General features: G+C 37.3%; 1 protein-coding gene across 2 annotated transcripts in view; it reads right to left on the bottom strand.

Annotated features, from left to right (window-relative positions):
- The window catches only part of sema5a (sema domain, seven thrombospondin repeats (type 1 and type 1-like), transmembrane domain (TM) and short cytoplasmic domain, (semaphorin) 5A), a 131,686-nt gene that overhangs the window by 93,581 nt on the left and 12,038 nt on the right, over nt 1-26,067 (bottom strand). For both annotated transcript variants that reach the window (XM_066721387.1, XM_066721396.1), the window contains exon 2: nt 4,456-4,675. In XM_066721387.1, coding sequence (XP_066577484.1) covers nt 4,456-4,609 — 154 coding nt within the window. In that variant the 5' untranslated portion in view covers nt 4,610-4,675. The remainder of the gene's footprint in view (nt 1-4,455; nt 4,676-26,067) is intronic.

Genomic DNA, 26,067 nt, shown 5'->3' with positions numbered 1-26,067 from the left:
GTTAATTGATATCAAAGTTGACAAAAAGAAAATAAAGCACAATACTTTAGTCATGTGGCTCTGAACCTGCTAAAATAACACACAGAGATGTAAACAACATTCTGGTGGGCATCAGTCAGTTACAGCACAATTTTCTGGTTCGGGCTTTACAGTCTATTTCACATGTCACTCCCTTTCTCGGAAGTTAGCATTTTCTAAGTTTAAACCGCATGCTAAGGGAGTACAGCACACAACTGGGACAATTGGTCATCTATAAACATCCAAATTGGCAAAACGTACCAGGGTAGCATACTGTGGCTCACTCATAACAACAGCTTCCATCCCAAACAGGAGTTTATTTTTAGGGTCTTTATGATTGTCACCGTGAGTATAAAAACCACACTTTTTGTGCAACTTCTTTCAAAGCCTTTGTTAAATGATACAGATACGCTTCATGTGGTACGTATGCTAGACATTCTCTTTAGTTAAAATGCAGAGAAGAAACATGCATATTTATGTATTTGTTGGTGGAGTTACCTGTGGTTTCAGTACAGAAAGGTCACATAGTAGTCTAATCTAAATATATATATATATATATATATATATATATATACAGTGAGGGAAAAAAGTATTTGATCCCCTGCTGATTTTGTATGTTTGCCCACTGACAAAGAAATGATCAGTCTATAATTTTAATGGTAGGTGTATTTTAACAGTGAGAGACAGAATAACATAAAAATCCAGAAAAACGCATTTCCAAAAAGTTATAAATTGATTTGCATGTTAATGAGGGAAATAAGTATTTGACCCCTTCGACTTAGTACTTGGTGGCAAAACCCTTGTTGGCAATCACAGAGGTCTGATGTTTCTTGTAGTTGGCCACCAGGTTTGCACACATCTCAGGAGGGATTTTGTCCCACTCCTCTTTGCAGATCCTCTACAAGTCATTAAGGTTTCGAGGCTGACGTATGCCAACTCGAACCTTCAGCTCCCTCCACAGATTTTCTATGGGATTAAGGTCTGGAGACTGACTAGGCCACTCCAGGACCTTAATGTGCTTCTTCTTGAGCCACTCCTTTGTTGCCTTGGCTGTGTGTTTTGGGTCATTGTCATGCTGGAATACCCATCCACGACCCATTTTCAATGCCCTGGCTGAGGGAAGGAGGTTCTCATCCAAGATTTGATGGTACATGGCCCCGTCCATCGTCCCTTTGATGCAGTGCAGTTGTCCTGTCCCCTCAGCAGAAAAACACCCCCAAAGCATAATGTTTCCACCTCCATGTTTGACGGTGGGGATGGTGTTCTTGGGGTCATTCCTCCTCCTCCAAACACGGCGAGATGAGTTGATGCCAAAGAGCTTGATTTTGGTCTCATCTGACCACAACACTTTCACCCAGTTCTCCTCTGAATCATTCAGATGTTCATTGGCAAACTTCAGACGGGCCTGTACATGTGCTTTCTTGAGCAGGAAAGCCTTGCGGGCGCTGCAGGATTTCAGTCCTTCACGGCGTAGTGTGTTACCAATTGTTTTCTTGGTGACTATGGTCCCAGCTGCCTTGAGATCATTAACAAGATCCTCCCGTGTAGTTCTGGGCTGATTCCTCACCGTTCTCATGATCATGGAAACTCCACGAGGTGAGATCTTGCATGGAGCCCCAGACCGAGGGAGACTGACAGTTATTTTGTGTTTCTTCCATTTGCGAATAATCGCACCAACTGTTGTCACCTTCTCACCAAGCTGCTTACCTGTAGAAAAGACACCTGGGAGCCAGAAATCTTGCTGATTGATAGGGGATCAAATACTTATTTCCCTCATTAACATGCAAATCAATTTATAACTTTTTTGAAATGCGTTTTCCTGGATTTGTTTGTTGTTATTCTGTCTCTCACTGTTAAAATACACCTACCATTAAAATTATAGACTGATCATTTCTTTGTCAGTGGGCAAACGTACAAAATCAGCAGGGGATCAAATACTTTTTTCCCTCACTGTATATATACCACAGTTGCAATTCATGCTCAATGTAGTCTCCATGGTTTTATAATTAGCTTTGTGTTAAATCGAGGTTTGAAACTGCATGTAAACCATTCAACAACTTAATTATCTTTTTAATTACACATGTATTCAAATATGAGGCCGGGAATCCAAATACTTTTAAATATCAGATAAGTTCGATATATATCCACACATACATACATGCATACATACCACATTCTCCTTAGAACAAGCTCATTAAGAAACAAGCCAATTTAAAATCTCAATTAAAAAAAAACAATTAGAATAACTGAGATCACTCTCCTCCACGCAGTCACCAACAACCAAGATTGAAGGATTGTCACATACATGTCAATTACATTTCCTTATTATTTTTTAATTAGCTTATCTGTGCCTCAATGGATTTTTTTTCCTTTACAGATAAGAAAACCATTCAACTAATTTTGTTAAATTCTGTTTTTCTAACTTAAAATACATCACTTTTAACCCACCCTTAATTTAGTGACAAACTTTCTAGTCGTTATTTTCATTATTGTTTTGCCCATTAGAGCACCGGCTTCATTTTTTGTTAAATACAGTGGATATGAGGCCTAGTGATTTTCTGTGTACTTTTTGTCTTGTCAAAAACAGGCACAGGGCCAATTAATTTCAGTATTTTAATTCCAAACTCTTCTTTTGCCAGCAGCTAGCATTCAGTAGCAATTGACATGGGGCTTTAGGGACTCGATCTAAAGCTCCTTTGGGCTTTAAGAAGGACTAAAATCCTTTCACTTCAGCCTCACACCAAACAGACATTCTAATAACTAAAGGTAAGCATTTGAGGAGAATGAAAAGTATTCATTTTATCAACCTGTTGCTGTTTAAGGAATATATGAATGTAGTTTTAAAACATTACTAAAGCCGAAATTAATTCCTAATTCGTTTGCTAAAATTACTTTGCATGTGAATCAAAAATACAAGGTCCAACTTTGACCTGCAAAGCAACAAAAGTATTTTTAAGCAGTGCAATACAAGAAAGAGAGGACGGATTGTGTAATTTGTGCAGGGGTAATACTCAAACACTAATCAAACATGCCAACAGAAGCGCTACTTAGGAGACCATCCTTTTCTCAACAGTGAATCTTGAAGTCACTGACAGGGCCTTTTGCCAGCGTACGACTGTTTCTATAAACAAGGTAAACTAGGCTGACACAAATACATTTCCAAGGCTCCTTTCTATTTCGTCTGAAGGTCTCCACTCCATTATTCATGAAGACGGATGAGAACATTTTAAAGCTTTTTAAAAAAATATTTAGAAGTTAAGAAAGAGACAGGGAGGAAATATGGGTTGCTTTGGAAGAAAAAGTAAAAAGCATTTAAAACTGTCTAATGGTTATATAAGAATTATTTAGTTTCTTGTTCTATAATTTGAAACCTAATTTATGATGTAAAAACTAAAAGTTTAATAAACTATTTTAGTTTTTTCCTTTGTTTTGTTGTTATTTCCTGACGTGTGTTTGTGCAGTTGGGGGTTTCTGAAAAGTATTAGCTTTGGCACAATCAAACCCACTGAAACAGTTCCCATTTCTATCACAACACTTTTTGAAATCTCTAAAAAGCACTTATTTCTAGAACATCTTTAAAACATCCTAAGCATCTGTAAAAAGAATAACAAAGACAGTTGCTTTGCAGTAAGTGCTGTTTCACCCCCTGTTGTTTGCAGCCATACTATCATCATTTGTGTGTGGCAATGAACTCTCAAGGGACTGCTTTGATCACAGCCGTAAAAACTACCTTCATTACATTGTTTTCGGAGTGAATTTCTTATGAAAATGCACTAAATTAATCAGAGGCATGTTGCAGAACAGGCAGAACAGATCTGTTTAATGGAGCGAAATCAAGGATGGAAATATACATTATGGAACATAAATGGTTGACGGCAAGGGGACCATCGGCTTTCTGTCACTAAATCTGACCAGAAAAGCAATTGTGTTAGATGATCTTTCACTCAGCCTAACAGGATGGATCATTAACCCCAATATAGTACATGTAGTGCTGACCAAATACCCAGGTTGTAAATGGCAAATATCTTTGTCTCTGCCCAGAGACCCGATTCAAACAGACAAACAATGTCCTTGTTTCCTCCATGCAGTTACTCTTTGTCAGTGTAATAGTTTTATATTTTGCTTATGCGCTTTTCTAGTCAGGAATAAACTCTATAAATCCTCATACCAGCTTACACAGCAAGTTTATTATTCCAAATAAACAGCATAACCTTTCCTTTTTATATAAATCTTAAATAGGAAACAATTATACTTACTGTAGAGATCACTATACTGATAATAGCTAATTTTGCAGATGCTAAAGCCTGCAGAAATGACCCAATTTAACATTTATTCTAAATAGGGGTCTATAAAGGTCTAATACCCGCTTCTCTAGCACACTGAAGTTGTGGACATTCAAAGCGCTCTTTATCCCTGCAGTCCCGATGCTCAGTTCACCTGTGTGTGTGATGACGGGGTGCTCGGCTCTGTGACACTGGGTGTCCTGGGCCCAGCTGGCTGCTCTGCTGGCCGCTCCACCTCCCAGCAGGACCAGCATTCCTTGCAGGGACAGCAGGCGCCTGGCCAGGCAGCTTCCCGTGGCAGGAGCCATGGGTGTCTCGGTACTGCTCACTTCTCCTCAGCGCCCAACAGGGCTCTGGGCATCTGCAGAGGAGACCTGGGATTCAAAGGGGGGGAAAGGGCACATTAGAATGCATTTATTATCTTCAATAGCCTATCCTTATACACATAAACAGTTTGTAAATACACTAATGATATATCAATTTGTATAAGGTAAAAAAATACATATAGTAAAAGCCAAACAATAGGATTCCTTTTTACATACAATAACCTGCAGCTTCCTCCTTTTACGCACCAACTGAATCAGTCCAATCTGATTAATTATGACACATGACAGTCTCCAAATTCTAATAGCCCAGTATGGAATAGTGCAATATGTTCTTGGCATAATGTATCACTCATAGCCATGCCTATAGATTCTTTCTGAACCCACAGCTGCAACCAATACTGTGCTCTGCAGTGTTTTGGAATGTCTTTCCCGGAGGCTGGGACTAGATCTGGGTCAAATGTTCAGCAGTCATTTGCTCCCAGTTATTGTTGGATATACGCAGCCCTATAGCTTGGGGGTTTACTGACACATATGTGCTGAAAATGAGAATAAAGAATGCATAAGGTAACAAATGTTGAAGACCACATACATAAAGTATCTGACCAGGATGAAATGAGTTTTGCCCCCAGGTTAATCGCATTCCAGTTTTGATGCGGTTTCTCATCTCGGTGTCCTGTGCTCTATAACAGTGGTTCCCACATTTTTTTCACACTGCGGTCAGGCTATTTGTGGTATTAAAATATTGCGGGCTGCCACAATATGAACTACAGAGCCCACATACATGTTATTGCATATTAAACATACACGTGCACTCGTATGAGGAAAATTAAAATGTAATAACCAAAACAAATGTTACAGCAATACAAAACATTTGAAGCATTTTGAACTTTTTGCTTCAAAACTTTTTAGGATTTTTTCCATGTGGATTTGAGATCAATGTGATAGTGAGCAGCACACAATCTGCCTCCAACCAAATGAGCTACAGACCAGTAACCGTGGACCGGAGTCTGGGAACCTCTGCCCTATAAGGCTTATCAAAATGAGCTAAAACTTTCACTCTCCCACACTGCACTGTAAACATATGAATACATTGTAAATGTAGGTTGCCTGTGCAGCATGACCTCTGACCTTGTGTTATATTTCTATTGATCCACAGCATAGTTGTGCTGCTCTTGTATTGTGATTCCTTTCGAGCCCGGAGCCTTATGATGTAGAATAACCTTTGTGACTTTCCTTGTCATTCATTTTTTTATGGGCTTCCCAGTGTTAGAGAGTCTGGCTGCTTATATGGCTAGCAACTGTATTCACGTTTCCCATAATTGTAAATCTGCACTATTCCAGTTATAAATACAGGTTCAATTCACATATAGACATTTTACTGCTGCATTTAAAATGCTATAAAAGGCTATAACGGTATGCAGAATGTAAAGGATTCCTTTATTTTCCTGCCAAAATATACAACAACTACATTTTATGCTCTGGTGAATTCGGTATGATCTTGGAGTAAGTTTTTTGTGTGTTGTTGTTTTCAGAAAAAATACATAATACAAAGAATTATCGTTTTGAGTTATTGCTTTTTGTATGCCTTTCACAAATGCTATGCAAGATGCCATCTGGAGCAGGAAAACTGACACTGCAGCTGACAGTTATGTTATCAGTGTTAATGTCAGTGGTAATTCATGCATCCAGCACAAAGTCAGAGACAACTGATAGAGATATGACAACACAGCACCTTGTTCCAGTTTATATCAAATACCTCAAACTATGCTGCCTGCAAGTATACAATTTCCCTGTTTCTTGTGAAACTTTCCATAATGAAAAGCTTCTTCTAGCAGAACACCCCGCTTTCTCACTTTACAGGGATTTCCAGGAATTCTTTACATTTTCAGTGTCTTTCAAACCAAGAGAGAAGTCAAATTTAAACATACTGTAACTACATTGCAAATGCATGTTTTTCAGCTCATCCTGTCGCTCTTATTATACCTCTGCTACCCACCAAAAATTCAATTTACCTGACTGTCACTCAATGGACTTGCTAGGGAAAATTAAAGTGCATATGTGGCCTGCAGGCACACAAGCACTATCAGATAACAAACTGCAGAGAACACATTTTAATGGTGGCAGATTCCTCACGCGCCACACAAATGCCCGAGCACAAACTAACAGCTTAACTAAGTGTATATAGCCTTACATTGAAAAACGGGCCTGCTTTGAAACTGCACTTGTTTTCCCATTATTGTCCTGCAGACCAGTATAGTTTTTTTGTTTGTTTGTTTGTTTGTTCGTTTCCCTGGAAATTTGACGAATACATTATAAATGTCCTTGTCTAAAGCAGTTACCACATTCATGGTATCTGAAACCCTTTCATTTAGACAACCAAATTGACAATTAATAAAGGATTCTGTTACTACATTGCAGTGTCAAAATAAATTACTTGACACTATATATACCTACAAATACAACAGTTAATTGTACAGCATGCTGTGAATTAAATTGACATGATATGTATTCACTTTTAGAAATCAATCAAAGTAATAAGCATTTCCAAACAGAAATGACAATTCAATATGATTACATTACTCCCCCAAATGATTATTTTCCTGGGTTACTCCCAGATGTGTCCTGGAGATTGATCTGAAATCCCTGGATATTGCAGGGCATTCCAGTGGGGACTGTAACCATAAACCCCCGAATCATGAGCAGAATTGTATATAAGTGATATATCTAAAACGTAAATATGGCAGGACACTGTGGATCAAGGCTTTGAGGGGAGATTACTTCTTTGCCATTTTGGAAATCAGTTAAATCAGACTAATAGGAAATGTGTAATGATCGAGATTCACTTTAAAAACTATAATGAATCTAGATTACATAATAGCATTCTTGTTAACAATCCATATAATTAATTTGAACCTGCATTACATTTAACATAGAAAGTCCAATAAATACAGAGAAATACATAGCCTACAGTATGGTAGATGTTCTAGGCATGTATATGGAAATGTATTCATCATTTGCTGAATAATAACTAAATCAATCGAAAAACAAACACTTTCTTAAATTAAAATGCATAAAATTGTATACATTTTTGAAAAATAACTTTCACTTCGAAAATTAAAAAGCTAGCCTGAGGTGAGACCACACGGAGAGTAGGATTCATCATAGGATATAAAATCTGTTTAGATTCATAATAATGAAAGGCTGACAGGAGAGGTAAGATTGATTAATGGTGTTCCCAATGAAGATCTGCAATTTCTAGTGTAATCTTTTCATTCCTACCTATCAATTATAGCTTCAGGCAACTCTAGTTTGAAAGCTCAGACTCAGACAGAATAAATCAATCAGAGACAGAATACACTTTTTTATAATTTCAGAAAAAAAGGCGGACAGTCTGTGCAAAATCAATAGCAGCTATCGCACAACTGGAGTCATCAGAGCAATTGCATTGTTTGGAAGTGTGCTTCTGTCAATTAACCGAATCAATTAGGACCTTTTTGGAACTTTAAGAGTTCATGGGATTATTGCAGAGTTTCGGCAAGACTATTTATTTTTTTGTCACTGCAACAAAAGCGAATGGCTGGTTTCTAAGGTAAATATTACCCCCTTTACAAACAATATTATTTTCAGGCATCACACATTCATCAGCAACTTGTGAGCTACACAAAGAAGAGGTGCCCATCTGTCTAAACATCTTTGTGAATGTGTGACAGATTGATAACACAGCCTTGTTTATGCCCTTTACATTCAGTAAACAGATCTAAATGTGGTGTATTAAAATGCCAGCCTTTGCTTTGGAAGAAAAAAGTAATGCTATTGGCTAGGTTCGACTTTAAGCAAAAACAAAGAAATGCATGTCAGTGTAATGCTGGCCAGTGTAAAATGTGTTAGGAGCCTCTAACATTTTAATATTTTTTCCAAAACCAAGTTGGAAAAAACAAAACAGGAACTCATGCAAAGCCATCTGAAATTCAATACAAACTAGAAATTGATATATACTATTGTGTTCTTTAAAAACAGTGATATCTGTCAAAGAGCCCTGCAATAACCATTAAAATCACAAACAACACCAACAACAGCACAAAATAACATCACACTCAGTCCATGTAGCTTATAGACTTTACAGTGACTCAGGAGTTGCAGTCTACACCCCCTGTCCTACCTCACTTCACTCAAAATGAATATTTTCTCTAAGATAAATCAGTGCTCAGCAAGCTTTGAAAAATGTGATGAATAAGTATATCTTAATGAACAATATTTGTTAAGCTAAACAAATCACCAAATAACATTGTGACAAATGAATGGTATGAATACATTCAACTACAACTATAATATGTCACAGATATTTTCATTTCAGTGATGGGCTCCTTCTTTCTTGTATTGTTTCTTGTATTAACAGTGATTTAGATTACTGCCTTAGTGCCTTGGCTTTTCTAATGTGTGCTTGCTGAGCTGTAGACCCAACATCTCATCACAAAGCATGGTATACAAGTTGCAGAAAATGTATGGACACACCATCTTCTGAAATAGTTTGCAATAAAGCAATGAAACAATATGTGGTCTACTTGTTTAGTTTGTAGTTTGTGAAGTATTAACAGACAGTAGACTAAAAGAAAATCCATATTTCAACATTCAGCACTTCGGCGGAAGAATAAACACACACACACACACACACACACAAAATCGCATAGTTACTGTGTGTGTAGGTGTTTGTTTATGGACATTGTTATGTAGAATACCTTCAGGGGAAAGATTTTAATTAACCCCGTAATCAGACCCCCAGATATTTCAATATTACAGTTGTTAATCTAAACACACACATTGCATGATTTCATTATAACCTGAAGACTATCAAAACTAAAGGAATTTAGGACAAGTAGACAAAGGTATTAATATACTTCCTGCAATAGATTATACATACATCCACTGGCACACATTTGTCATTTTTCCTTCACAAAAGAGCGACTCCCAGAAGATAGACTGATTTTCCCAAACAGACAGATTTTTCAGGCACGCTAAAACTTTTTAAAATCTAGTCAAGTCTTTCAGAGCAAGAAGCAAATGTCAAATGTAACAACTCCTCCTCAGTCACTCTGCATCCTGAATGCAAGCAGATTTGGAAAACACTGTTACCATAAAAGAAAAAAAGAAAAAAGAAAAAACCCACCTGTGCCTGAATTGGTTTAACAATATCAAAATGGGAAACGCTGCTTTCAAAAATAACCTTGCTGCCGGGTTTTAGAGTGGGTCACCTAGAGAGCCACTTTATTTTATACATTGTTCTCTTGTTTACAGGGTTTTAAAATTGCTATGCATTTTACTGTTAATGCTGATGGAACTCAAACAGCTTAGATCTGGATTAATAATAATACCTGTTCTATAATTTATTTACAAACAGCAAGGGAAAAAACAAAAGGATCTGTACCAGATGATGCAGGGTTAATTGCTGTGAAAATAAATAAAGTTTTCCTAGCCACAATTTCTTACATCTGGGACAGCGCACCCAGTAATTTACTTCAGTCCCACCCTAACTCTCCAGAGGTTCCAACTTCTCCTTTTATTTTTAACATTCGAACTCTCCTCCCACTGTGAGAGACAAATACTGACAATTATCTGGAAGGATGCAAAGTGACACAAAGCAGAGTTTAGGAATAACCCTTCAATTCCCTCGATTGTGGGTGAAGTTACCCTACTCCAGCCGAGTGGTAATTCACCGGACGCAGGTTAAAAATATAAGTAGTTGGCCTAGTAGACTGAGGTCACTGGAGTCACTCCAGAATAAACGTCAGACTTTCAAAAGTACAACATGACAATTTGCTTTGAGTATCTGTTCTTGAAAGCAGTTCTTCTGGTCTATGTATGCCAGGCCCAGCAGCCATGTCTTTTAGGTAACATAAAAATACAATTGGATATGTTCATTTCTCTGTAACTCATCTGACAAGAGTGTAGCAAATTCAAATCACTGTAATTTTGAACAATTAAAAGATTTTATTAAGATTTTTAGCATTGTTGATAATGTATTATATACAGTGGAATCACAACTTGATAATTTTTTTCTGAAATATTTTTGCTTTTTTAGCACATTATTTGAATAACCTGCATTTTGCCATTTTAATTGGGAAGTGGGTAGCTGATTTATAATGTATAACTGATGCCAGTAAGAAGCTCCAGACGGGAGCCGGCCGTGTCTCCACTGAGCTCCTCCGTATTGCTCTCACTTCCCTCAGTCCTCAGGGGGCCATTCTCATTACCTGATAAGTGCTTCGAACTGCACCAGCTAATACACATAAGTAGCCAAGGTGTCTGAATTTTAATGTACTTCTTTAACAATGAAGTCCATTTCCATCACTGGTACTCGAGACATATTATGGATTCAGAGTACCTCTATGACAGCTGAGTCCAATAACTGTAAACCTTAGTCCCTAATTTCGTATTTGTTTCGAAGCTCGTGTATTTCTGATGAAGTGGTTCCGCTGATGCAGTATTCCCTAACAACAACAACAACAACAACAACAACAACAACAACAAAGAAAGATAATGCACCTCCTCAGAGAAAACAAGACAACACAAAGAAGAAACAAGAAAGATGTTTCCTTTAATGCATGAAAGAGATGCACTGTAATGGAAGGCTAGCTGGATTAAAGGGAACAAGTCCATGACAGCCACTAAACAATTTTACAGATTGACTTCAGGAACATGCAATGGTTATTTCAAATGGCTCAAAAGCCAGTGCCTTGCAAAACATACAAAAATCAATCAATCAATCAATCAATTAATCAATCAATCAATAATGCTTAAGTACACAAACAAAAAAGAGCCTATTTAGAAAATGAATGAAGGAAGCTTTTTTAATTACCTTTTTACGTTAATTGTATGAGGGAGGTGTGTTGCTATTTAAACAATAGAAAAACTGAAAGAAAGAGAGGAACTGATCTTGTTTCTATCCCAGTTGGCAGCTGGTAATATTGAGATAAGCCACACAGTTCCAATTGTGGAGAGCATTTGACATTTTAAGTGGTTTTAATTACACACTTGACCAACATGGGCTTTGTGATTTCCCATGAAGGCAGTGTTATCACCATGCCCAGCTGCTGACAGGTGTTCATACACAGTCTACCTCAAACACCTCCAAAGTCAACATGAGAATCAGCATGTGTTCTTGGTTTCGCTACAGAAAGCGCACATCGCCAGTGCTGCATGTTTGACTTTGAAAAGACTTAAAACATTTGGCAACACTTTATTAAAAAAAAACACACAGAAGATTTAAAACACCAAAAATATAATTGTTTAGGAAAGAAAGATCTGTTATGGTGAGAAAAATGGGGACTGTGGCAAGGCTAGAAAGGAAGCACAGAAATAAAATACATGGCAATGCTGCAATTCAACGTCTGGTGGCACCAAAACTATGACGTGACCTTAGTTTGTATGTAAACAGTAAACAGATTATAAGGAAGGAGCTTTGATTTCTAAGCATACAGATAGTCCAAACAAGGTGAAAGTACAAAGGAAGCCAGTGAATAAAAATAACAGAACATACCACCTTAGACTTGGACTTCACATTTATTGGTTCTGATGAGCAACCCACGATTGCAATGTGTTGTATTGAAGTGTTTTCTCATAATAGTTTGAGACCAAATAAACCAATACAATTTGTTTTCATACATTTGTCAGCTGACAGAAGAGAGTATACTGTATACTTTGGGTCAAACAAGGTGTGTCTGCTATAATTGGTGAGGTTACTATAAACAATGAATACAGTATATTCCACCATCATTTAAACAATTCCCCAAATAATGAGAATCAATTAAAACATTACTTTTCAATGTAATTGTGACAACCCTTATGGGTTAACTACGGTGGCTCATTGAGGACATGAAAAAAAAAATCGCCCCTATGGTAATCTCGTGATCACGACATAACGGGCCGTTACGTCATGATCATGACATAATGTTATCTCTCGCTATCAGAGAAAACGGAAGTGTTGTCATTTTCATTAGACAGCGCTGAGACTGGGGCAGTGCTGTGTCAACACATTAGGTTTTATTTTCAACAAGGCTAAAGGACAGACATTGTGTTATGCCTTTCAATAATTGAAGGACTACACATCAAAGCAGTGGCCACCCCTTAACTGGCGACACAGGGGCTTTAAAAACTCTATTCAATTATTCATTAAACATCAAACTGCATGGGGACTGGAGGGGGAGAACTCAAATTAAAACGTGCAAATGTGATATAGGTGTATTTAATCAAAGTAATCAAAGTGAAAAACATACAGTGGGCTGAGACCGCTACATCTGTAACAGTTAAAACTGTATAAAACATACACAAACAATGTCATGCTTATCAAAGGGGAGCACTGTGCGGTGATTCAGACCACTGGGACAACTCGTCAAGTGTACACAGACTAAGACTTAAAATATATCATTTCAATCAGGCATAACTAGACTCAGTGCTTAACAGACTTATTCCACCCCCTGTATTGTACGGAACAATAATACCAGTAAAAACATTATTATTATAGTAATAACAATAAATACATGTGTGACAGATACATTTGAAACTCCCCAATCAGGATCCGAGCCGCGTTCACTGAGCGCCTCCACCACAGCACAGTGTTCAGCCACGACACAGAGCCTGTCTACAGGTGAGCTGAACACTGTGCTGAGGGGTTACGTCACTTGTAATGTTCATTATGCAGAATGAGCCTAATTACAAATAGGCACACGTAGAAAATGCTAATATGAACATGTTTATGATTATGATGATTGTAGTTTGGTAGTTGTGTCAAGAAAACTGAAACAGTGTGCTGGGGTCCAGGCCTCGGACACACACTCACCATGGGCAATTTTGAGTGACCAATTAACCTGAACCGCATGTCTCTGGACTGGGTGGAAATGGAATGAAACCAGAATACACTTAGAAAAGAAGCGAGATATAGAGAGAATAAGCAAACTTCACAGAAGTGTAATGCATTAGGCACATTTCAGTCCAGTGGGTAGTCTATACATTAACCAGGAGGCTGTGTTGTAATGAAGCTCGCCACAGTTGCAGGATCGTCTGTAAAGTCTAAGTCTGGCAAGTTGACGTCTAAGGTGGCGGACAGTGATGTGTAGTCCTTCAATTATTGAAAGGCATGAAACAATGTCTGTCTGCATTAGCCTTGTTGAAAATAAAACCTAATGTGTTGACACAGCACTGCTCCAGTCTCAGCGCTGTCTCATGAAAATGACAACACTGAAGCGAGAGATAGGGTTATCCCGTGATCTTGAGTTAATGGATAGGTAAGTTATGTCGTGGTCACAACATAACCATAGGGGCTATTATTATAATTTTTTTTGTCATGTCCTCAATGAGCCACCGTAGTTAACATATTGACACTTAATGTAAAGAGTCACTCATAAAAATAAAAACATAAAAACTGTGATCAAATGTAAAAGAAACGTGTCAGAGCGTAATAAACACTACACATTGGTAGCTATTTTATGTGACTAATGAGGGAAAGAAATATTTTAATCAAGGTATTGTATAAATCTATAACATTTGAAATCTGAAGAATTAAATAAATAGGAAAAACATTCTATTGAGAAATAAAATGTACGTTTCAGAGTCTGGGTCTGCGCTGCATTTTTTGTAATTGATTTGACACGTTGTTGAACTATGACTTTGTTAACATGGGCCTGTGTGAAACATTGAAGCACTCTTGCTTTTTGCTAATGGTTTTTCACCACTTAATTGCTGATAAACTCACTTTTTACAGGGATCTATCCAGACACAAAATGCCCCCACTATATTACCCAATTTAATCAATTATATTGACAAATTCTTCTTCTAATTCATTTGTCTGCAGGCTTTATCCAAGGTGACTAAAAAAGGTTACACATGATATAAAATAAATTATCATCATCCATTACATTCTTGCCGGTTTCCTCTGTAATGCAATTCTGTACCTTTTCTGCCATTCTCTATAGCAATTTCTACTATAGTTAGGGCTTCTGTTTTCACTGCTTGTCTTTCAGTCTTAATCAATTGACATACCTACACACTATTTATTAGAAAATTGTGTTTAATTTTGGTTGGGGAAAAAGAAGTACAACCAGAAAAAAATGGTGAATCAGTGGCTCAATGAAGACATAAAAAAAATATATATATATATATATATACACCGATCAGCCATAACATTATGATCACCTGCCTAATTTTGTGGAGGTCCCCCTTTCGCCGCCAAAACAGCCCTGACCCGTCGAGGCATGGACTCCACTAGACCTCTGAAGGTGTGCTGTGGTATCTGGCACCAAGATGTTAGCAGCAGATCCTTTAAGTCCTGTAAGTTGCGAGGTGGGGCCTCCATGGATCGGACTTGTTTGTCCAGCACATCCCACAGATGCTCGATTGGATTGAGATCTGGGGAATTTGGAGGCCAAGTCAACACCTTGAACTCGTGATTCATCAGACCAGGTCACCTTCTTCCATTGCTCCGTGGTCCAGTTCTGATGCTCATGTGCCCATTGTAGGTGCTTTCGGCAGTGGACAGGGGTCAGCATGGGCACCCTTACTGGTCTGCGGCTGCGCAGCCCCATACGCAACAAACTGCGATGCACTGTGTGTTCTGACACCTTTCTATCAGAACCAGCATTCACTTTTTCAGCAATTTGAGCTACAGTAGCTCGTCTGTTGGATCGGACCACACGGGCCAGCCTTCGCTCCCCACGTGCATCAATGAGCCTTGGCCACCTATGACCCTGTTGCCAGTTCACCGTTTTTCCTTCTTTGGACCACTTTTGATAGGTACTGACCACTGCAGACTGGGAACACCCCACAAGAGCTGCAGTTTTGGAGATGCTCTGACCCAGTCGTCTAGCCATCACAATTTGGCCCTTGTCAAAGTCGCTCAGATCCTTACGCTTGCCCATTTTTCCTGCTTCTAACACATCAACTTTGAGGACAAAATGTTCACTTGCTGCCTAATATATCCCACCCACTGACAGGTGCCATGATAAAGAGATTATCAGTGTTATTCACTTCACCTGTCAGTGGTCATAATGTTATGGCTGATTGGTGTATATATAAAAGAATAATCGTTGTTTGGTCATTAACAGCTTATTCTGAGTTTAATTAAAAACAGTTTACATTTCAAAAAATGAAGGGCCATCACATGATAGAAAACAAAACCAGAGGCAGAATCGTTCAAAATAGTATGAATTTGTTAAATAAATCAAAGAGTTTCTGTATTTGTGGAACAGATCCTTACTCTGAAGAGCATTTTGGTAGTTACATTATAAATTCAGACAACTGACACTGCAAAACGTCAGAAGTTCCTAAAGTATCAAGAAGGAATAGTGGTATAATAAATAATTACTGTGTGTGATATGATCAGTAACTAAGCACCTGCAGGACCTATTTAATCAAGCATATATAGGCTGTAACTTGCACCACAAAACAGCACTGTACTTGCCATATACAATATTGAAGTAAAACTCATAATAACAGGAGGCATCTTAGCAGCTGTGCAGACTAAACTCCCCAGCAAGACTGAACAGATTTTAAAAAGGATTTATCTGCCCTGGGAGAAAGCCAAGTAAGGTGTTGGTCTGACACAAAGCAACTGATCACGTCCCAGCTAGACTGAGATACAGACAAACACACCCCTCCTGCTGTCTTAAGTGTTTTGTGGATTGTTTTCCACTGCTTATAAAAATGAACAAGAATCTACAAATCACATGAAAATATAGCCTGTAGACATAGCACAGTAAATGTCTGTCAAAAGCAAAATGAAAATAACATGCAAGTATGATAATTGTACAACAGAGATTTGGGCTGTTGTTGGGGGGAAAAAACTGCTGAAATGTTCATAAATTGACTTTCAAGATTCTCACAAAACCAGACAGTTTTTAATTGTATTAATTTATATTTTGCTGTAGGACATGATGAGGGATCACAACGATGATGATTTTACTTAATAAAAAAAAAATATATATATATATATATATATATATATATATATATATATAAACCCATATATGTAATCAAATCCATATTTTCTTAAGTAGTTACATAGCCAAACAAATCCCATGGCGTAACTCTGACCAGCTTTTATGAAATACAATACTTAATTGAGGACCCACAGAATTTAAACAGTCGCAATATATTCACTGACATTCCTATAACATTTACATATAACTGCATTTACAAAGGTCTTTCGGTGCAGTGAGGTATAAAAAGCCTCAATCTGCAGGTGGTGCTATGTTTTTGTAATGTGTTTGTAATTTTTATCTTCATTGGAAGCATCCAGACAACTTTAAATGCACAGAAGTTCACCAGAAAGAAGTTAAGAAGTTAGTTTATAGACTAAGGGCCGGATTAAATCAAAACTTTGACCCACCTGCTAATACCAAACTACAAAGCAGTTAGATTTCTGATCAGAAGAAAGTGGCATCGTATTATTATTTTTGTCATTTAGTAGACGCTCTTATCCTGGGCAACTTACATTTGTACCCATTTATACAGCTGGGCATTTTACTGGAGCAAAGTACCTTGCTCAAGGATACAACAACACTGCCCACCTGGGATTCGAACCCTCAACCTTCCAGTTATGAGTTCAGAGCCCTAACCTAACAGTGCTGCCTTACTAAAAATGATGCTGCAACTGAGTATAGATCTGTAGTTTTCTATTAGCAGGTGGGTCAAAATTTTGATTTAATCCAGCCCTAAGAATCTTTGCACCAAGGTAAAAGCAAATAGAAGTGCATGCATATTTAAAACAGTAAGCAGACATGTTTCAAAGGTGACCATAGCTGGTGGGTATGTAATAACAGAATACATTATGTGCTAGGATTGGTAATGCAAGTCTAACAGTGCATTGGGCTTGTTAGAAAGAGTGCAACTAAAGCTATATTTAGGATGACCAAATACCACCATCTCAAGGCTAGAGAAAAGTGACCATTTTCCACTGGAATGAACTGTAAAGGAATGCATGCAGTCTAACAGTCAGAACAAAGGCCCTTCAGAGCACCATGATATGGACCTTCTGACATGTGATATGCCTGGATTCCTTCATGAGCAGAAGGTATACATGGAATATCAAGTTATAATTAGATTTATTTTCATCATTCACACAATGCTCTATATTTTATTTGTATTTATGTCATATATTCCAAGCCGATTTTATGAGAATGTAAACAGAATATGGTATTTTTAATTATTATGAATATACAGGAAGTCATGTAATATGAAACTTACTACTATTAACACTACAACTAAAAAATGTTTACAAGAGAATTGAACATCATCTCTAAGAATCTTGTTTTGTATGGCAGTGGTGTCACAGGGGACAGAGTTCAATCTTAAAAGTAACTGGCAAAGGCATACTGTGCCACAGTTGTGTCTGAAAATTGTCTGCAATCCCATTGCAACCTGAACATTTGATATGCAGAGAATGTTGTATTGCAGATGTACAAAGTGTGAGTAAATTAGTCCTGGATGTTTTTAATAAGTGAATTTAAAATAATTATAGAATGTGCTGCTGTGATTTCAATCTCTTAGACTTAGACTAATAGGTTCAGATTAAATTGCCATGCATAGTTAAGAGGCCATTTGTAATCTGTCATCCTTTTCTATTTAGAAAGGATATCTGTCAGAAAACCAAACTTATCCAGCAAATTAAGGTTTATTGATCTGTTTGTTTTTGACATTTCTTAGTGACCTTAGTGATTTCAGGTATGACACAATTACATCCTTAGGATCATAACTGTAAATAATAACCAGTGATTCAGTCAATATATATTATCCCTGTCTTTACATAACCAACATTAACCCTGCATTTTTGCAGTATAAAAGGAATCAAAATTAGGCTGACAAAAATAGGTGGAACACAAACCGTGAGGCCGATGCATACTGACCCAATGGCAGACTTACCAGCACATTACTTAGGGGCCAGCATAGCTTGGGGCTTTAAGAAACCATTGCATTCAGTTCAGATGATCTAGGTAATGTCTGACATTTGGCAGGCTGACTAACTGCTTTCACCTTTGCAAGCAGGCTACAATGATCCTCGATAATCTTTACCATTTGTCTAAGAGCACTGCTGCCTGCCCTGTGAAGCCATTCAAGCTATTTAAAGTTACAAAATTTGTGTTGTGTTATCATGAGACTGGTTTGTCCTTGAAACTATGGGTGACAGGAGAGGGTAGAATTCAAAAGATGGTGATTCTCCATTTAAAACAACACATCTGCATTAAACCCAGATTTAAACTACAGTGAAAACATTTTAAAATATAAAACATATGCATCACCTACTGCCTTTTCTGGATCACAGAAATCCTCCCCACAAAAGGCCAGACAAGTTTCATCACCATCAGTATAATTGAAATACCTAATATTCATATTGATCCAGTGCAGAAATAGCGATTCCATACACAGATGGGTCTAGCGACACAGATATCTTCAAATTGAAGTATACTTCTTGCCAAAAAATGAATTGTACTGAGGTATTATTGTATTCGACCTGTTTTTAATTGCAAATTTAAAACACAAACAACAAGAAAAAATAGAGGGGAAAGGTGAGCAAATGAAAAGAATACATCTGTTTTTAGAAACATGGCGCTGCATTTTGCAAAAATTGAAATGAATCTATTGTGCAGCCTAAAAACATGACAAGAGAGCAGGTAATTTCTGTTTAACAGAAAACAGTGTTGGTGTTCTTTAGGGACGTTTGGAACATCTGTTGTTTCTATAAAATACAAATCAATTTTGAGACTAACACAATTTAAAGTGTTTGATTTACTGGATTAAATATAGTCTTTTCGATAATTATAAATGTTGAATGTTAATTGTTCCGACCCCGATGTTGTTTTGCAATTACACTTCCCCCTTTCCATAACAGAATGGTGTATCACCATTTGCATGTGACATTCACAGCACTGCTTTGTCTTGCACCTCATGTTTCACTGAATACCACACCATATGTGGCTGACCTGCAACAAGACCCAGAAACATCTACCTGTGGCACATTTTAACTTCAGTAAAAATAAGCTCCTTCATCAGTTTCAGTTACATTTACATTTTCTCTCTTGGACATCTGTAGAACACAATATAAATATTATGATATGTTTAGGAATTTGTACTGGGGTAGGCTGGCTTGCAAGTAAATCTAAAGCCCCAAATCAGCAGTCATACCAGTAATGTCTGGCTAAGGCTTTTGTTTACCTAATGGAAAGCCCATAATTATAGTAATGAATAAACACAACCTATAACACAGTGCTTGAAAACAAGCTATTATTGCAGGGTTTGTAGGACTGATACAGATCATCTGTACTTTTGTGTCACTTCATTTTTTTTATTTTCTCTCTGACACGCCATCTGTATTCTGTAATTTCAGGCTAACTAACCATTCAACAACAACAACAACAACAACAACAACAAAAAACCTTAATTGACTTTTGATTACTAAGAATCAGAAGCTGCAAGAGGACAGTATGCTCATTCCAAAAGGCATGTCTGCCTGCCAGTGCAAAAAGCTCTGCAGAAGGGTAACATAGCATTAAACTAAAAAAAAAATCATAGTCCTTACCTGTGAATTACCAGTCATAACAACAATTTGCATTGGGCAAAGAATACAAAAGTGAGTGCATTTCTGTGCAGCCCCATATTACAGTATAGAGTTCTCATATCCTTTCAGGGCCTGTTCTGGGTATTTCACCTTCAAATATGAATGCTTTGCTGCTTTAAATTAGAATTTGGTAAAGACCAGGTGTACACAACAGCAGGCTTCAATGTCTAATTAGGCCACAGGGAGACTGCGTGTATCCCTGCACATGCTATCGCTGTTGGTACTTTCAGAGGCTTGTGTGGTTCTGGTCTCCTGCTACTTCAATATGAGATCAATTGGAAACAGACATCTTCCAGTACTTCTGTCATTTCGTTTTTGCCAATTCACCTGCAATGGGGCAGATGGAGACCAGAGGTACTGATTAAAAGTTTACTGACTTAATTACGGCAGAGTTTATTAAGACCATTTTGTTAACTGTCCTTAATTACCCTCCATTGCTGCAAACCCAGGGTTTGGTCATATTTATTATTCTGTGCTTCAAAAATAAAAAAAATTAGAATACGAAAATAGTGTTTAGTGTTTACTTTTTGTACATCCATGCACATACTATCTTTACTCTCAGGTGGCAAAGATTTTCAGATAAGAAAATAAGGGGATGGGCATTGAAGCCACTAAAAACTCTCTAAATATGAACAATTCTTAACAAAAATAACAGCATATTGATGTAACATTTGAAAGTCACGCTTTAGCCCTCCATTTTCCTTTTGAAGTACACCTACACAGCTAGACAACAAGGCAGTCCACATTTTTATTTTTTAACAAGAATGGATTATTGGGTGTAGGAAGCCACATTTTAAAGCAATGTTTTCTTTTAATAGTTGTTTTCTTCACTGCAGCCATCTCAATTTGAGCTAATTCCATGCTGTGGCAGTGGACACGATTGTAGCGTTTCAGGAAGCAGCACAGAAGAAGCAGGGAAGACACTTCAACTACAATTAATGGACATCAAATGAGCACGATGGGTCGAATGGCCTCCTCTCGTTTGCCAACTTTCTTATGTTTCTTACACCACCAGTGTGCACCAGCTTAAAGGACATTACCCGGGTGGCAGGTGCCCATGAATATGAACATTGTTTTCCACTGAGGATTGGCATAGGGCATTCAATTAAATGTAACTAAATAACACTGTAACACTGGAGGTATGCATCAGTGGACTAGAGAAACCCTGCACAATTCTCAGCAATAATGAATAGCATGCACAGAAAAATGAGGCCATTGTTAATTTTATCCTGATAGAAGAAGGTAGAGATTCATATAAAGCAGTACAATAATTATATGTCTCTGGGGACCACAGCAGTATCAGCACTGACCAAAGTTTTATTTTAATTTAATCAAATAACAGGATAAATAGTGGGTAATTCTATATTTTCTGTATTACTGAATTAATCACTACTTTAATTGGCATTCAGTAACAAAGTCTTGTTTGTTGGATGGTTATAACCTAATTGACACATGGAAAGGTGCAGTTGATTTTATTTTCATTTATCCTGCCTGGTTTGTGACTCTAAAATGACCTAATGGTGGCAAAATGACCCTGCGACAGTATATCTCCAAGCAGCACATGATAAATCACGAGGAAATGTTGATTTCAGCTCTGATGTCTAGAACTGTGACACGTTGTGTTCTGCAAATGATAAATATCATGACATGATGACAATATTTTGCAACCTGTTATCGGCGGTGTCAAGCTGTGAGGAATACCACATCTGTTTCATAGCATCCTATTATCACTGGTTTTATACCTCACACATCAACCTCGACACAGCATGACATGATAAGAGCATCTTCTGACGAGGAGCACCATATGTATAAATGTCTAGTGTTAATGAACTTATTTGAATATGTCAACATTGGATACAAATGCAGAGAATTTAAAGAAACCAGAAGTAAATTTTACTTTGGGGCAACCAGAGTTGTACATCACTCTGTAAACTGATTATGATTTCTTGTTCTTGTATCATGAAGAACAGTTGTAGTTTTAACAGTACCTAAACAGTATCTGTAAACGCCCAGTAGTTTATAAGCTTTACAAATTCTTCACTGCCTGACTGAAAGCTGTTTAATACATTCTGATAAGGAGTGCAAACTAGAAGCGTTTGAAACTACACTACAGAATCGAATAAACATAAACCCACATACTGATCCCCCTCCTCTTTCCAAGCGTGGGGTGTAGCAGGTCTAGAGTGCTGCATATGGACTGCATCTCCAGCTATGAAGAGCACCTGTGACATCTAGAAATAACACAAACCAGATGCCTAAACATTGTGTCCTCACACTTCTTCCTTGGTTATTACCGAGTCAAGTCAGAACAACAATTCATTGGAGGCAGAAGGGGGTGGGGGGTCTGATTGTTGCAGCTGCAAAATAAAAAAGAAGTGTCCTTCAGCCAATAAGATAACTTAGGTCAACTAAAAAAATATTTAAAAAAGATCTTACGTCTTGTATTTTTAATAATATTAATTCTTTTTGTGCATCTCACCCTACAAATGTAAGTACACAAAATAGTAGATGAGTAAGCCTTTTTACTCAGTCAGAGTACGCATTATTTTTGTAGTAAGAAGAATTATAAACATGAGTTACTTGGCTGGACCTACCCATTCACCAGGAGTTTGAAAGTACATACACAACATAACAGTAAACCTTCTGATAAACCCTGTCTGCAAACATTTTCCTTTTTCATGGAAAAGAACTGCATCATGTTCTTCAAAATCTGCTGACTGTTTTCCCCCTTCTTATGTAGTAGTACCCTGCATGTCACATTTGTCATCTGGGGAAAAATAGGTCCTCAGCAATTTGTGAAAAATTTCTTTGAGTAGCTTATAAATAACATTTGTAGTTAATTTATTTGCACACCACTAAATGTGATCTACACTGTGTTACTTATATTCCCCAAGTCCCTTTCCTACTTTTGCTTGACTTATTTAAGCAAATAAATTCTGTTCATCTCCCTACAATTCCATTAATTTGCAAGGGTAATGCAGAAATATAGAGTTAATTACTTCCCAGAAAAATACATGGAAAGAAAACGACTTTCCTTCCCACTGACTTCTGTAATGAAGATTATCTGACATAGACTGTGGCTTTACTTGTTATTTTACTTTTGAATGCTGTTTTGTCAAATCACTTATCTTGCTTCAACAGTTCCTCCTTCACAAATGTTTGCCATCCTGGGAAACTACACTGACACTTGTGTGCAGGATTGCTGACAAATGATTTGGAAGCAGATATGTCATAGTTTTCAAAAATGTTGCTTATGTTCTGATATTTTAACAACTTGATTTGATGTCAAAATAGCATATAGAGAACAGCCTTGTTAAATACCTAGTATAAAAATATATAGGTCTATTGTAAAATATTTAAATTAAAAGGGACACCCATCTATAGTAATTGATATCAGCATAGTGTATCGCATGTGTAGAGCTGAGACATTATTATTGCATAGGAACCAATGTCTCTTTCTGCAGGAAGCGCTGCCCTTATTCAGTACCACAAAAAGACAGGTGAGACCGGCTTAACACAAGACAGACAGAACTAGGGAAAACGCAAAACAGACACAAATGCAAACACTATGGGTTTGCCAAAAAAGTAAAATAAACAAATGCAACGGACTAGTAAGTACCGATACAGAGTGACATCGCTCCAAAGGTAACCAATTGAGGTTGGTTGGCTCTGTTCAAGAAACACGATCAAAAATTGCTGTGCACTAGCTAACCATGGCAGAGTGTATTCAAGGAGCCCTTCCAGAGAGAGGTAACCAACCAACTCACTGATGTGTGAAGTGAGACTGAACAGAGCAACATTTTATGAAAAACTGCATCAAGAAAACTGTATCAGAAAGATTTTCACGGTTTTATTGTATGCTGTATATTTAGGGCACTTGTGCTTATACATTACTAAACTGAGTATAAATTAAGCTCCATTTGAACATTTGCAAAAACACTTGCAGAATATCATTTCAGAAAAGCGGTTTACATGACAGAAAATTATGTTTTTTCTGGATACTATCAGATATGTCTAGGTGTTTTTAAAAACAAAAATTCAGAATATTCTGAAAGGATTTCTGAAAACTTCTGAGACAACCTTCTGCAATCTAATGGGCATGTAAACAGACTGATGAGTAATGCATCTTATGGAAGAAACGTTTAGAGGTCTGAATACATAAAGAAAAAAATAATAAAGGAAGGATGCATTCAACAAACAAGTGCTATTCCTTATTTTAAAAGGGACATCTCTTAAAGCACAAAGCAGCACATGCACACAAGTGGTGTTAACAGTATGGAGTCAGTAGAACACCTTTTAATGAATAGCAAGCAGACATATTCACAGAGAGCAGACATATAATTATCATGTCTCAAAATCTTCCCTCAACGTGGGGTTATTTTACATTTCAGAGATGTGTCAAATTCACACTGATTACATTTCCATTGCAGTAGATGACTTAAACAAAATGCTGTCCTAAAATGTAGTCATGTATTCCAATATGGAAATTAATTAATTAATTAATTTCAACAAATTGGTTAAAATGTAGGCCTAACCGAATTAAGCTTTTCTTTGTCTAACCTGACTCAACAAGAATAGGGGAAAATATAGTTTATAAAACTGAGATATTAACCAGATATGATATGTATGTATTTAAATTGGAAGTCAGCATTTTAACCCTCTGAAACTTTAAATGAGGAATATGTCAATTCTTCACCACTTTACTGCTACCTGTTGAAAACCCATAATTAAAAAAAACAGCAAGCTGTCTTTTAGCAGAAACTGTAATTAAACAAAATACTGAACGGGTGAGGAACTTTTTCCTGGCTTACATGTGAGTGCTGAACTAGAGACATTGCCTCTAGTTATTTAATATTTCATGAGAAGTTATATGATCAATGGAAATGTATGCCATGATTGAATAACAATAATAATTTAAATGCACTTTCACTATGATAGTCATGTTCAAAGGCTTTTGTTTAAAGGATTGTCTTTCATACTTTAATTAAGGGTTTCATACACCACCACTTAAATGAGAAGTATGGCATTTAACCTGTAGTGCTTTTATCTGTTATTTTCTCCTCTTTTACAACTAATGAATGGCAAAAACCAGGAATAAAATATTTTCTCTCTCACTTTGTGCCAGACATTAGGGGGAAAAGGTGTAAGCTAGTTGAGTTTGCTCTAGATAATGCAATAACGATATAATAACATGATAATAATGACAAAAATATAAGGCTACTAGAAACACACAAGGACCAAGAGTGAGTTTGGTGGTGTTCTGCTCTCCCGCTAGAAATGGAGGCATAAATCTATGCCATGACAGATGTGAAAACGTCTGTGTACACTCTGTGTTAAGTGGCCCCAAGTGATCGCTGAGGTCATGACCAATTTGTAGCACTTTACACCCGATTACATCGACACTGCAGTCTTCCGCAAGTAAACAGATGATGAATACCACTGCTAAAAGAGCTGAAGTGACCCTTATAAACAAACACTGGATAGAAGTAATAGTCTGTTGCACAAAAATGCTAAATACCATTTCAAATCCCCAACTGCTACTGTACAATAATCAGGTCAACATTCAAAAGTAAAATAACCACAGAGGATTGATAAGCTGTGGAGCAGTCAGTACCATGAGAGTTTGTGGTCTGTATTGGCAGCTCATAATGTGCTATGATCTGGTGAGGGAAAGTATTAAATTTAGCCTACTAAACAGTCTCTGAACTGACCCAAACCATCATTTACAATCTAGCGCATTTGAATTCAACAGTGAGTGGTTTCCGGTTTTAAGTCACACTTTCAGTGAACTCAAAAATGTCTGCCATCGCCCCTGCCATTTACAGTGCTGGACATATAA

This window comes from Amia ocellicauda, chromosome 2 (genome assembly GCF_036373705.1).
Source record: "Amia ocellicauda isolate fAmiCal2 chromosome 2, fAmiCal2.hap1, whole genome shotgun sequence".
NCBI lineage: Eukaryota > Metazoa > Chordata > Actinopteri > Amiiformes > Amiidae > Amia > Amia ocellicauda.
Note: the sequence above shows the minus strand (reverse complement) of the source record. Positions and strands in the feature narration are given on the sequence as shown.